Raw genomic sequence first — 11,877 nt, forward strand, 5'->3', positions numbered from 1 at the left:
CCTGCCTATGCAGGGGGTCAGACTCGATGATCTCAAGCAAATCCCGGGACGTCTGGCTTGCATCCATAGATGCTTCTCAAGCAAATCCCGGGACGTCATTCTCCCCCTGTACTCGGCCTTAGTGAGGCCGCAGCTGGAGTACTGTGTCCAGTTTTGGGCTCCACAATTCAAAAAGGATGTGGAGAAGCTTGAGAGAGTCCAGAGAAGAGCCACGCGCATGATCAGAGATCAGGGAAGCAGACCCTACGATGACAGGCTGAGAGCCCTGGGGCTCTTTAGCCTGAAAAAGCACAGGCTCAGGGGTGATCTGATGGCCACCTACAAGTTTATCAGGGGTGACCACCAGCATCTGGGGGAACGTTTGTTCACCAGAGCGCCCCAAGGGATGACGAGGTCAAATGGTCACAAACTACTTCAAGATCGTTTCAGGCTGGACATAAGGAAGAATTTCTTTACTGTCCGAGCCCCCAAGGTCTGGAACAGCCTGCCACCGGAGGTGGTTCAAGCGCCTTCATTGAACACCTTCAAGATGAAACTGGATGCTTATCTTGCTGGGATCCTCTGACCCCAGCTGACTTCCTGCCCTTTGGGCAGGGGGCTGGACTCGATGATCTTCCGAGGTCCCTTCCAGCCCTGATGTCTATGAAATCTATGAAATCTATGAAAACACTGTGAGAAATGGCCCAATTTAACAATAGAATTTTTCCAGTGTAGAGGAGATTCAGTCTTGGACTGAGTTTACACATCCTGATTGAGCAGTGTGCCACATGGCACTGGGAGCAAACTAGACTGAGATGGGATCAAGGGCTCCAGTTCCAAGGACAGTTGATATCAATTGTGTAAATGAGCAGTTCCTGTTCTTTAGCATCCCTTTTTAGTCATTTGATATATAGCATTGATGTTAGCTTGCAGAAAAGCGTGTACTTGACTTTACTTTGTAAACCAGAGTAGCTGAAAGAGCAAGGTAGCTTGAAGAGAAGACTCTAGAAGTGAAATAGGTAATGAGTTCTGTTTGGCCCCTTGAAGAGCTTAAGCTTCTGCCCCCCTCAAAGGAAAATTTTTGCTGCAGGGAGGGATGATGTGAGCTTATAGCAATGTTCCCCCTCACTCAGAAGCGTAATTACACGGCCGAGTGGCCAGGCCAACTGCCATACGCACGGCTGTTTCCAGTTACCGTCATGCTGTGTGATCATGATGACACAGCTGCAGTACCCCCACTTTTTTCCCCTCCTCTCCCCTCCCTTCCCCAATCACCCTGCCTCAGTTACACCACTACCCTCACTTAGCTGTGTGCATGCAGTCTATCTCTGCAGCTTTTCTGTTGAGAATAAATGTAGCATGAAACTACTCCCTTCCCCAACATGCTTGCAGATCCCCTGACACAGCCAAAGACATAAACCACACAGGTCTGGAAAACAGATTCTCCTTCTTTGTTTAAATGATTGTTCCCTGCCATTGCCAGGCACCAAGCCATGATGAAGGTGAATCAGGCCCATAAAACATTGACAGGGAGATGAGAAGCAGAGTGTGCTCCTTGTCTGAGCAGTGCAGTGTGGCACATGGTTGCTGCAGCATCAGGATACACCTTGTGCTTCCAGTTGTGTAGTGGGTCTCACGCTGTATCCATTTCCATGCACCTTCAGATTTATTTTTGTGAAGTGGTATTTGATAGATCTCAGTTCTGTACGATCTTTAACAGTGAAGCTAACAGATTGTTTTGCTTTAAATCTTTAAAAAATCTATTTGGCAAAGGTTCTTTTTTGGGGAGGGGAGCCCTGTCTTTTTCCTCTGACACATTGGACATATTCTTCTCTTCTTAGGATGCAAACAGATGTCACATTTATGCTGGGACAAGCCATTTTATCCCAGGACAAAGTGCAGTTTTACAGATGCCTCATCCATTGTCCTGGGATAAATTCTAAAAAATCTTCCTGGATAAGAGGTAATAACCATTTATCCCAGGTTCTTACAAAGTATGACTATACAGTTATTCTGGGATTGCATCATTGAATCAATAGCAAAAAAGTGGCACTGTATTCAGGTGCTCACTAAAACCTGGTTAGAAGTGTGATGTGTGTACATACCAATCCCATTTTTGTTCTAGAACAAACACAGGCACAACTTATGCAGAGATAAATGCAATGTCTGTTCCTAGCCTGAGTGAGCATGGCCAAAGTAAAAGGGGAGCAACACTGTGGATAAGCACCTGTCTTTCCCTGACTCTGACATTTTGCTCCAGTGCTTTGCTGGCTGAAATATAATCCATGTCTCGAAGCTCAGATCATCACACAGTCACTTCATTTTGCAGAGGAAAAACACCAATGACTCCTTGACCCAGAGAGCAGGCAATGTGTATTCCAGACCACTCAAGCAAAGGAGAGCAGGCAGGCGTGCTTTAGCAGTCTGTTCTTAACAGACTTGTCCAGCTGATTCACAGATTGCAGTTTGCATTGTTGTCAGTCCCTTGGCCTTGAAGACCACAACTTGTACTCATCCGCTATAATTTGTTCTTTTCAGAATGAAGGAATATTGATATTTCAGTGTCTTTGCTCATCGCTGCCAGACCCCATTTATAATCACTTTGAAACCATTTGTGCCCAATTCTGATCTGATCAAACATTTTTAATATGAACAGCAGATTTGAAATCTCACCAAATGGGAAGAATACTTAAGATATATCCCAATATGTTTGTTAGTTCCTAAATTTTCTTGTCAAATTTACTACATTGCATTAGACACTTTTAATTGACCAGAGGGAGCCCCAAAAGGAATACTATAAAAAGACATTCAGACTTTGAACAAAACCACCATGACCCACACACTGATGCCATGGATAAGGGATTGAAATGGCACTACCCCATAAAGCACTTTCACAGAAGCAACCTCTGTTTTTGGGGGGCTTTCGAGAAATTCAGAGTCACTTCCTGCATCTGCTTATAACAGTTTTCAATACTACTGTTGATTTTTTCCTTAGACCTCAGAGCCCTTCATCATGCAGAACAGAAGAACGGGATGATCTGCAGGGCAAGGCGCTGTCCAGTGCTCCAACAACACTTGTCTCGACCACCAAAGGTGATCTATAGAGAGCAAACTTTGTGGTTGCACATGTGGTCCAGGGTCCTTCAATCTGGCAGAGGTGTTGTTTTTATCTTACTCCTGTCCCTCGTGTCCATGGGTTTCTCTGCTATTGTACTCCTCCTCACTATGTCCAGGCCAGGGAGAAAAGAGCTGAGAGTCAATTGCTTGCAATGAAAGAGAAAGCTCATTTTATTCAATATGAAGCAGCATTGAAGTATTGTGACTAAATCTGCCCTCCCTCTGTGAAAAACTATTAGAATTCTGGATCCTACAGACCTCCTAGACCATGCTCGATGGTACTTAAAATAGAAAAACCTTTATTACGGTGATAAAACAGTTCTCTAGAGGGCTAACAGTAGCTTGGAGCTCTGTGTCTACCTGACTTTATCAGCTACCAGTCCTCTTCAGAGGAGGGATAGAATTACATCACATAGGTTGTAGGTTTAAATGATCCTGACTTCTCTGAGCTTCTCTATATTACAGTGGCAACATATCCCAGCTAGGACAGCAGCAAAAATTCCCTGCTCACCTGTGCCTGTAGTACCCTCCAAACAAGTATACCTGTGAAGACGCTTGGAGGAGTACTTTATCTCCAGCATGCTTGAGAGCAGGCACAGGGGAGAAGCCATGAGCAGCCTTGCCAGCTTATTTCTTTGCCTATGGACGAGAGTGGGTGGAGCACTAGAGCAGCCCTCCCTTCCTTGGAAAAAGGTGTTTAAGAAGAGATTGAACTAATGAGAGAGGCTTTGTTTTCTGATGGAGTGTTACATACTGCTAACAGAGCTGATAAATGCTCTATTACCAAGGCGGGGTGGGGGGGTGGAACCCCTCTCTAATCAAAGCATCTTGTTGGGGCCTGGCCACACCCCCCTCAGCTCAGCATTTGGAAGGGAAAGGAGGGCTGCTCTAGCGCCCCACCCACTCTCTAGTAGCAGAACTTAGGCCTACTGACATTTTGGAAGGAAGCACAGGGAGCAGCTAGTATTAAGTGACTTCTGCATGGCTCCTCTCCCTTCCCAAAGTGTCCTTTTAACTTACAGACGAGGCTCCCAGTTTCTTCAGTCCTGCTTAACAGTTGACCCTGTGCTCCACGGCAGAGTGATGTGGCAACAAGTTATGAAGTAGGAAAACAAAAGCCTGTATGCTGAAAAACTCTTTACTCCTGAGGAGGGTTTATACCAGGGGTGGGCAAAATACAAGCTTCAGGCTGGATTTGGCCCATGGAGGGGCTTTATCTGGCCAACGGCGGGTCCCTCAGTCCTGCCTAGCCCAGGTACCATCCCACTGTGGCACGTCCTACCATCGCCTGGGCACACAGCAGGGCTGGGGTGGCTCTGCAGCTGGACTGCCTTTCTAGGCAGCCCAGGCAACAGCAGCTCCTTCCTGCCACTGCTGCCACTGTCCCCAGCCCCACAGTACCAGTGAGGACCTGCTTGCAGCCCCGACCCACCCCGTGCCTGTTGCAGACTTGCCTATTCACACTGAACAGCTGGAGCAACAGCAGCACCAGCGGGGCAGAAATGTGGTCGGCATGGGGAAAGAGCTGACCCTCCCCCTCCCCACTGCCTAGCACTCCTGTCACCACTGCCTCCGAGCTGCCCAGTGGGACAGCACAGAGGAGCCACAGGGCAGCCCAGCACTGGCTCTGCACAGCTGTTGCAGGAAGCACTGGGCAGCAGTGAGGGGGAGGGGCTGATTCTCCCCCATGCCAAGCACGCTTCTATCTCACCACTGTTGGTGTTGCTGCAGCTGTTCAGCGTGAGCCTGCAGGAGGCGCGTGGTGGATTGGGGCTGCATGCAGGTCCCCACCAGTACCGCAGGGCTGGGGCTATCAGCTGCTGCCACCTGGGCTGCCTAGATAGGCAGTCCAGCACAGAGCCACCCCAGCCCCCACTGCATGGCCCGGGGGCAGCAGGGCGCACCACAGGTGGGCAGTGGGGAGAAGGCGCAGGGGCCGGGTGAAGGCTGTGTGCAGAGTCTGGCTGATCTACTCCTGCCGGGGTGAGTCTGGAGCAGGCACAGGGCGTGCTGGGGCTGCATGCTTTTAACAGTGGCAGGGAGGTGCTGCAGGGTGCATGGGCTCCAGGGCTGTTGCTGGGCAGGTGCTGACCAGCTGCAATCATCTCTGTATACACAATTCAAACACACACAAATCAGAATAAAAATATCTTTTAAAAATAAAATGAAAACAATTTATTGTTGACATTTTATTTTTTGTATATAATTTGGGGTTTTTTCTGGTTCCAAGATGGCAAACCCCTTTCCCAAAAGGAGTACTTCTGGGGGCAAGGGGAGAGACTTCTGGTGGCAAAGGTCAGGGGTTGCGGGTGGGACTTCCAGGCCCAAGATGGCAACCAGGGGGGTAAGGTACCTGTCAAGGGGCGGGGCTACCCTTGCAGCCCTTGACAGCTTACCAAAACTCAATAAGTGGCCCTCCAGCCAAAATAATTGCCCGCCCCTGCACTAGACTCTTAGGCTTTTGGACTTCCAGCTCTTTTCTGTAATCAATCATTAAACAACTTGATCTCCCTAACTGGCCAGGAGGGTGGACTGAGTAGACATCCTATACAGCACATCAGCTGTTTACAGAGTTCTTTTAGAGTACCCTGAAAATATACCCTGACTACAGACAGATCAGGTCATAGGATGAGAAAGTACTTTCATCTCTATTTCCTGGTCTCTTTTCTGAAACTCCCAACAAGGCTCATTTAAATCACTTGTGGTTCTAGACTTTGAGATATGGACATCTGTCCCCCAAAAGTCAACCAAGACCCATGCAACTCATTTAGTTTTAGCCACTGAGCAGCCATCAGATGGTAATTTTCAGATGGCTCACTACTAGCCTTTACCAGATTTGCACCAATAACTTTGAACCACATGACTTTGCCATCCTCTTGCCTGTCCCCTGGACTTTCCTGTTTCCTTACCGACAATGTAAGTCTGTTCTGAAATGAGAGAGAAAGAAAAATTAACCTAGAAGCTTGAGATAGGAAACACAATTCTTAGAGCTTTGCAAGTTTCAGTAAGGATTTGGTTTTGCAAGCTCAAAACCAGTTTAAATCTCATGCTGGGCCTATTATATATGAGGTGTCAAATTCCTGGCATATAAATGGTACAGACACATATCGGGCCCACCCCTATTTTTAAAGAAAAAATAACAGCCTAATTTGGAACATATTGGTGACTGAAATTAACAAGTACGTCAGCGTTGCTTCAATAAAGCTGATATTACTGTAATTGGGACCAGAAGTGCACTCGCATTGCAGACTGTACAGGAGTCTAACTGTCTCCCAGGGAGGCTACCAGAAACTTCAGGGAAGAACCATAATGGTTCCTCTCCCTAGTACATGCTGCCTTCTCCCAGATAAGGTATTCAGCTTCTTTTCCAGGAATCACAATGCATCAACTCATTTCAACAACAAAGTTGGGGTTCAACTTCTTGAGTCCAACAAGCATAGATGGAACATAGAAGGGTGCACTTCAGCAGTCCACATGCCACGATTCAGTAGTGGCCATAAAAAAATGATGAAATTGGCAAAACTTGATTCATTCCATCAGCGGCAGCCAACTCTCATGGACTCCACCCCCAAACTGACAGAGCCACTTCCCCCCAACCATCAGTGAGTGTGGGCCTTATTTTGTATTGTCATTTTCCCTTTTTTTTTTTCCATTTCCCACTTCCATTCTCTCCCTCACTCTTGCTTTTGGTTTCATCAATTCTCTTAGCTCTTTTTTTCTTTGACAATTTAATCTCTTCCTTTCAGTGCAAGGGCATTTTTCTCTTCTCCTACCCATGGCCCTACAAAGCTCTAACACTTCTCATTTCCTTTCTCTGGAGTTGCCTTTCAACCTGGAAGTTAGATATATCAGACATGCTCCATTCACACAATCCCAAATCCACTACTACTCCTTTGGAGAGAGCAGAAGGATTTGCTGTCTCTGACCGTAGTAGAGAGGACTGCTAGGCTCAATGGCAAAACTATAATTACTGTATATACCGGGGCAATTATTAAGTGGAGGCCCACTTAACAAGTTTTGGTGAGTTGTCATGGGCTGCAACGGTAGCCCCGCCTCTTGACAGGTGCCCGGCCCCCCGGTCACCATCTTGGGACCAGAAGTCCTGCCCCTTGGGGTTTGTGGGGAGCTGTATGGGTTTGTGTGGATCTGGGTAGGTGTGTATGGGAGGCTTGTGGAGTGTGTGTGGGTGTGTGTAGGGAGCTGTGGGTGCATGTGTGTGGTGGGGTGTCTGCCGGTAGCAGTGACTGGGGCTCCCCCCAGAGGCCCGCAGGTGTGTGTGTGAAGGGCTATATGTGGGGAGGGGTGTGGGTGGGTGTGGTGTTTGTGTGGTGTGTGATTGTGTGTGAGGGAGGGTGTAGTTGTGGGGTTTGAGGGGGGGAGGGTTTGTAGGTATGGTGGAGTGGGCATGGGAGCCCCCTGCACACACCCCCTGAGCCAGTCAGCATTTGCCCCTGCCCCGCAACAGCCCAGAGCCCACGCACTCTGTGGTGCCTCCCCGCCATTGCCAATAGCGCGCAGCCTGAGCACGCCCCCGCCTGCTCCAGACTCCCCCTGCAGGAGTGGATCAGCCAGACGGCCAATGCAGCCCTCACCTGGCCCTCGTGCCTGCTCTGCACTGGCCACCCATGGTGTCCTGATGGCCCCTGAGCACGCAGTGGGACTGGGGCAGCTCCACACTGGACTGCCTTTCTAGGCAGCACCAGTCACTGGCCCCAGCCCCACAGTACTGGTAGAGACCCGCATGCAGTCTCAACCCGCCCCGTGCCTGCTGCAGACTCACCTGCTCACACTGAACAGCTGCAGCAACAGCAGTGCTGGTGGGGCAGAAGTGTGCTCAGCACAGGGTAAAAGCAGCTTCTCCCCCTCACCGCTGCTTGGCGCTTCCAGCAGCAGCCGTGTGGAGCCCACACTGGGTTGCCCTGAGGCTCCTCTGCGCGGCCCTCCTGGGTAGCCTAGAGGCAGTGGTGTCAGCAGTGGGGCAGCAAGGCAGCCCAGCACAGGCTCTACACAGCTGCTGCAGGAAGTGCCAGGTAGTGGTGAGGGGCAGGGTCCGCTTTTCCCCCGCACCAAGCACACTTCTACCTTGTCAGCACTGCTGTTGCTGCAGCTGTTTAGTGTGAGCAACCCAGTCCATAGCAGGTGTGGGGCGGGGCAGGGCTGCATGTCAGTCTCCACCAGTACAGCAGGGCTGGGGCTAGTGGCAGCAGCAGCAGGAAAGAGCTGCCTCTGCCGCTGCCTGGACTGCCTAGAAAGGCAGTCCAGCTGCAAAGCCACCCCAGCCACACTGTGTACCCAGGGGGCGACAGGACGCACCACGGCAGGACGGTGCCTGGGTCAGGAAGGACCGAGGGACCCGCCATGGGCCAGACAAAGCCCCTCCACAGGCTGGATGCAGCCCATAGGTCGTATTTTGCTCGCTCCTGGTCTAGTGTGAGATGAACCACAGATTCACTCTTTAACCTCGTGGATTGAGCCTTAAATCAAACAAAAGACCTCACAGAAATTGAGTTGGACTTCAGCCAAACTTTATAGAATAAGTGTTTCTTTTTAAAAGAAAATAAAATGATGATTTTGTGAGTAGGTAAGTTTGGGGCAGATCAGAATCAACACTGACCATGAAATATAGCATTACTCTCTAGGGGCACATCCCCACCAGTGGGAACGTATGTTTCTCCAGGGATAAACAGCAGCGGCACAATGTGTGCCACTGTTACTTGTCCCCGGGGAGTGCCCCGTGATCTCCTGGGGTCAACCCCTCCCCCACACGCACACTGTAAATTTGCAGTGCAGAGAACACCAGCATGTGTGACAGGTCTGCAGCGCTGCATTACACATCCATGCTCGTCTGTATACACCTTAGGGTGGTATTCAAGTTGTGCTGGCACCTACAAAGGTAGCATAGACTCTGTTAAAATAACTTGATGCCCTTCTCACCTTTGTTTTGATCTAGGAGATGTCATTTTGGTGGTCTCACCTACTATTCCTCCTCATGCATACGCTGATGCGATTTCAACTTGCACTCAGAGAGGGTTTATTCTGCAGGGAATCAGGCGGCTGCAGCTTTCACTTAAACAAGCCACTGTGCTTAGCATGACAACAAGTCAGGTATGGAACAAGGATTATCAGGACAATTCTTTTCAGATACTAAATATGTAAACTGAGCATTTCCAGTAGTTCTCCAGCTAAAACCTACAATCCTGATTTTTGTGAAGAATTTGAGCCTGATTTTGAGATACGGCTGTTCCAACCCCTGAAGACTGGGCTTTCAGCATAGCCAAAGCATGCTAATATATATTTATTTGGGGCTGATACAATGCGATTGTTGCGATGTCAAATAACAGCATTTGCCTTGCATCATGATGCTGCTACCTGGTAAAACAGGGTCATTATGCAAATATCCCAAAGCCATCACTTTTTCATCCCAGAGGGCAGCGTTTTAAAAATCACAACCCTTAAGGCTTCATGTTACCAATATGACGTTTCATCTTGGAGAGAGAACTTTTTCAACAGCTGATTCCTAATTTGGAATGGCTGTATTGACAAACCCAGTTTAGAATTCAGTCCCAGGTTAAAGTGAGACTTCTGAAAAGAGTACAAATATTCTAATTCATTGGCCTTGCCTTATTTTAAACTGATTATTTCAGTTACTCTTCTGCTGCAATCACAGAGATGGCAAGCTTTAACACTGAGGCTAAAGTTCTCAGCATAACATGTGCTCATAGAAAAGGATGGGAGAACACTGGGATTTTTGCACTGCATCATGTTATTATTCCATCCAAAACCGAATGGGACAATGAATACCACGTGCTTGCTAATGGGAAACTGTTTTCTACAATGATAAGTGTGCTTCAGACTGAAGCTGCAGTGGTAACATTCAGTATTCTTGGGTGAACTCTGTGCTATTGTTTTCTCACCCCAATAATGTGTGAGCTGACACCCCTCCAGTAACTATTCTCAAGGAAACTCATTACCTCTTCACTAGCCAGCCAGGTCTCAGGTTCCCCTACATACCTTTTTTATGAACAGTGTTAGTGGTTGCTCTCAGAGATGATTTTTCCTTGTGCTTGAAAATCCCATTAACCCCCATTGTGTCCACCCCTTTCGGTCCCTGCCAGCAGAGAATGTCCTGCTCCCAGTGAAGTCAAATGTGAGTGTTGCAATTGATTTCAGTGGGAGTAGGATCAGGCCATAATTTTGTGAAAATAAATATGATTTCTAATCAATTACAGTGTCATCATGAGAGAATTCCTCATGACCAGAGGGGTGGCCATACGTGACTACATAGCATTTCAGTTCCTCACAAATATTTATTAAGTTAGTACCCTTATGCATACAAACATTTCCTACAAGTTTGTATTCATATTTATGGTCAGGATGTTCCTAGAAGAGTTCCAGCCAGCCTTTATTCTGATGCTGCTTATACCATTACATTGGTTGTATCTGAATTAAAATGCAGTTGACATTGTGACAGTTATTAGTACAGAATTTTTTTGATCAAAACAAAGATATGCAAGCATTATCTTAATTCTACACACCTTACTCCAACAAAATGCCCAGAAAACCAAATGAGACTTTTGTTTGCTAACAGAGACATCCTGTAGTAAGAATTGGCATGTGTGCCCAAGGGAGCACATGAATTTCCAGAATGTTGTATTTTCTGTTTCACCAAGAAAATGCTGCACAAGGACCCTTTTTTCTACTTGATTTTCTTCAGGTCTCCCTCTGAATAACACTTTACAGAATAAATACAACTCCTTACAAACTGAAAGCTATAGCCCAAATGTCCAAATCTATGCTGAACGTAGGTTCCTAAATCTACAATGGAGTACAAAAGGTCCGCTTTTCAGAGATGAGGATCACTGGCTGCTCCCAGCACTTCAGCACCTCTGAAAACCAGTCCATGTGTATTGAGAAGATTAAATATTAATCTGTGCATTTATCTGGAGGCACTTCAGTTTGAGAATACTGACTTTGTAATTTTAGATGGCTGTATTTTGCCCTAAAAAGATTTCAAGTCCACCTGATAGGAGTTCCTCAAGAGAAGAATTTCCACCTGAACCACGTTTGCACTGTCTGATTTTGCTGCTGAGAAAGGAGAATGTTGGCTATCATGTTCCTGCATTAATAAAAGGTAAAGCCATTATTTCTCAGGTCCCTCAGAGAAAATGGTTAGTATTTGTGCATGCATCATTCTGTATTATTCTTTGAGTAACTGTCCACATATGCATTCAGACGAATGATTGTGTCTCATGCCCTGAGCTTTTGCCTGGAGAATTTTACTTTTGCTATACCTGGAGAGTGCACCCTGGTACCTACATTCCTTGTGGCTTCATGTTGAAGTGATAAAGGGTGTTGCATGCTTCTTGCTTTTCAGTTCCCCTCAGCCACTTGGCTGAAATAGATCTCACTGCCCAGACTTTGCAGCCCTTGTATTTTCTTATTGATGATTGTACCCAATCTCTTCAACTATTGCCTTTGTTTGGCTTATGTTTTTTCTTTATCTATTTTTGCTTCCCTTTGACCCTCCCATGGGAGAGGAATGGATGCTTAACCTTTAGGCTGAGGAGGTGTCTTGGTTCTCCTTAACCCCACTCTTTTGCCAGTGCTCCATTGTTGATGCCATGGGCAGCCACCATCTTGATTCATTATCTTCAGTCCTCAGCATTTTTTTCTTTCTTTTGGTTGTTTGAGAATGACTGGGCTTTTGCCATGTCTACATCTCATTTGTTGGGGTTCAACAACTGTTCCTTTTGAAATAAGGTTATGTTGGCATCTGATGGA

The 11,877-nt window shown here is 47.3% G+C and overlaps 1 protein-coding gene across 1 annotated transcript in view; it reads left to right on the forward strand.

The window, feature by feature from the left end:
• LOC102376269 overlaps positions 1-11,227 on the forward strand; it is a gene marked incomplete at its 3' end in the record, with an annotated part of 25,474 nt that extends 14,247 nt beyond the window's left edge. Inside the window, exons 4-6 of the mRNA XM_006039143.3 lie at positions 2,975-3,072; positions 9,047-9,201; positions 11,080-11,227. Coding sequence (XP_006039205.2) covers positions 2,975-3,072; positions 9,047-9,201; positions 11,080-11,227 — 401 coding nt within the window. The remainder of the gene's footprint in view (positions 1-2,974; positions 3,073-9,046; positions 9,202-11,079) is intronic.
• Positions 11,228-11,877: the final 650 nt, after the last annotated feature.

Source organism: Alligator sinensis, unplaced genomic scaffold (genome assembly GCF_000455745.1).
Source record: "Alligator sinensis unplaced genomic scaffold, ASM45574v1 scaffold1098_2, whole genome shotgun sequence".
NCBI lineage: Eukaryota > Metazoa > Chordata > Crocodylia > Alligatoridae > Alligator > Alligator sinensis.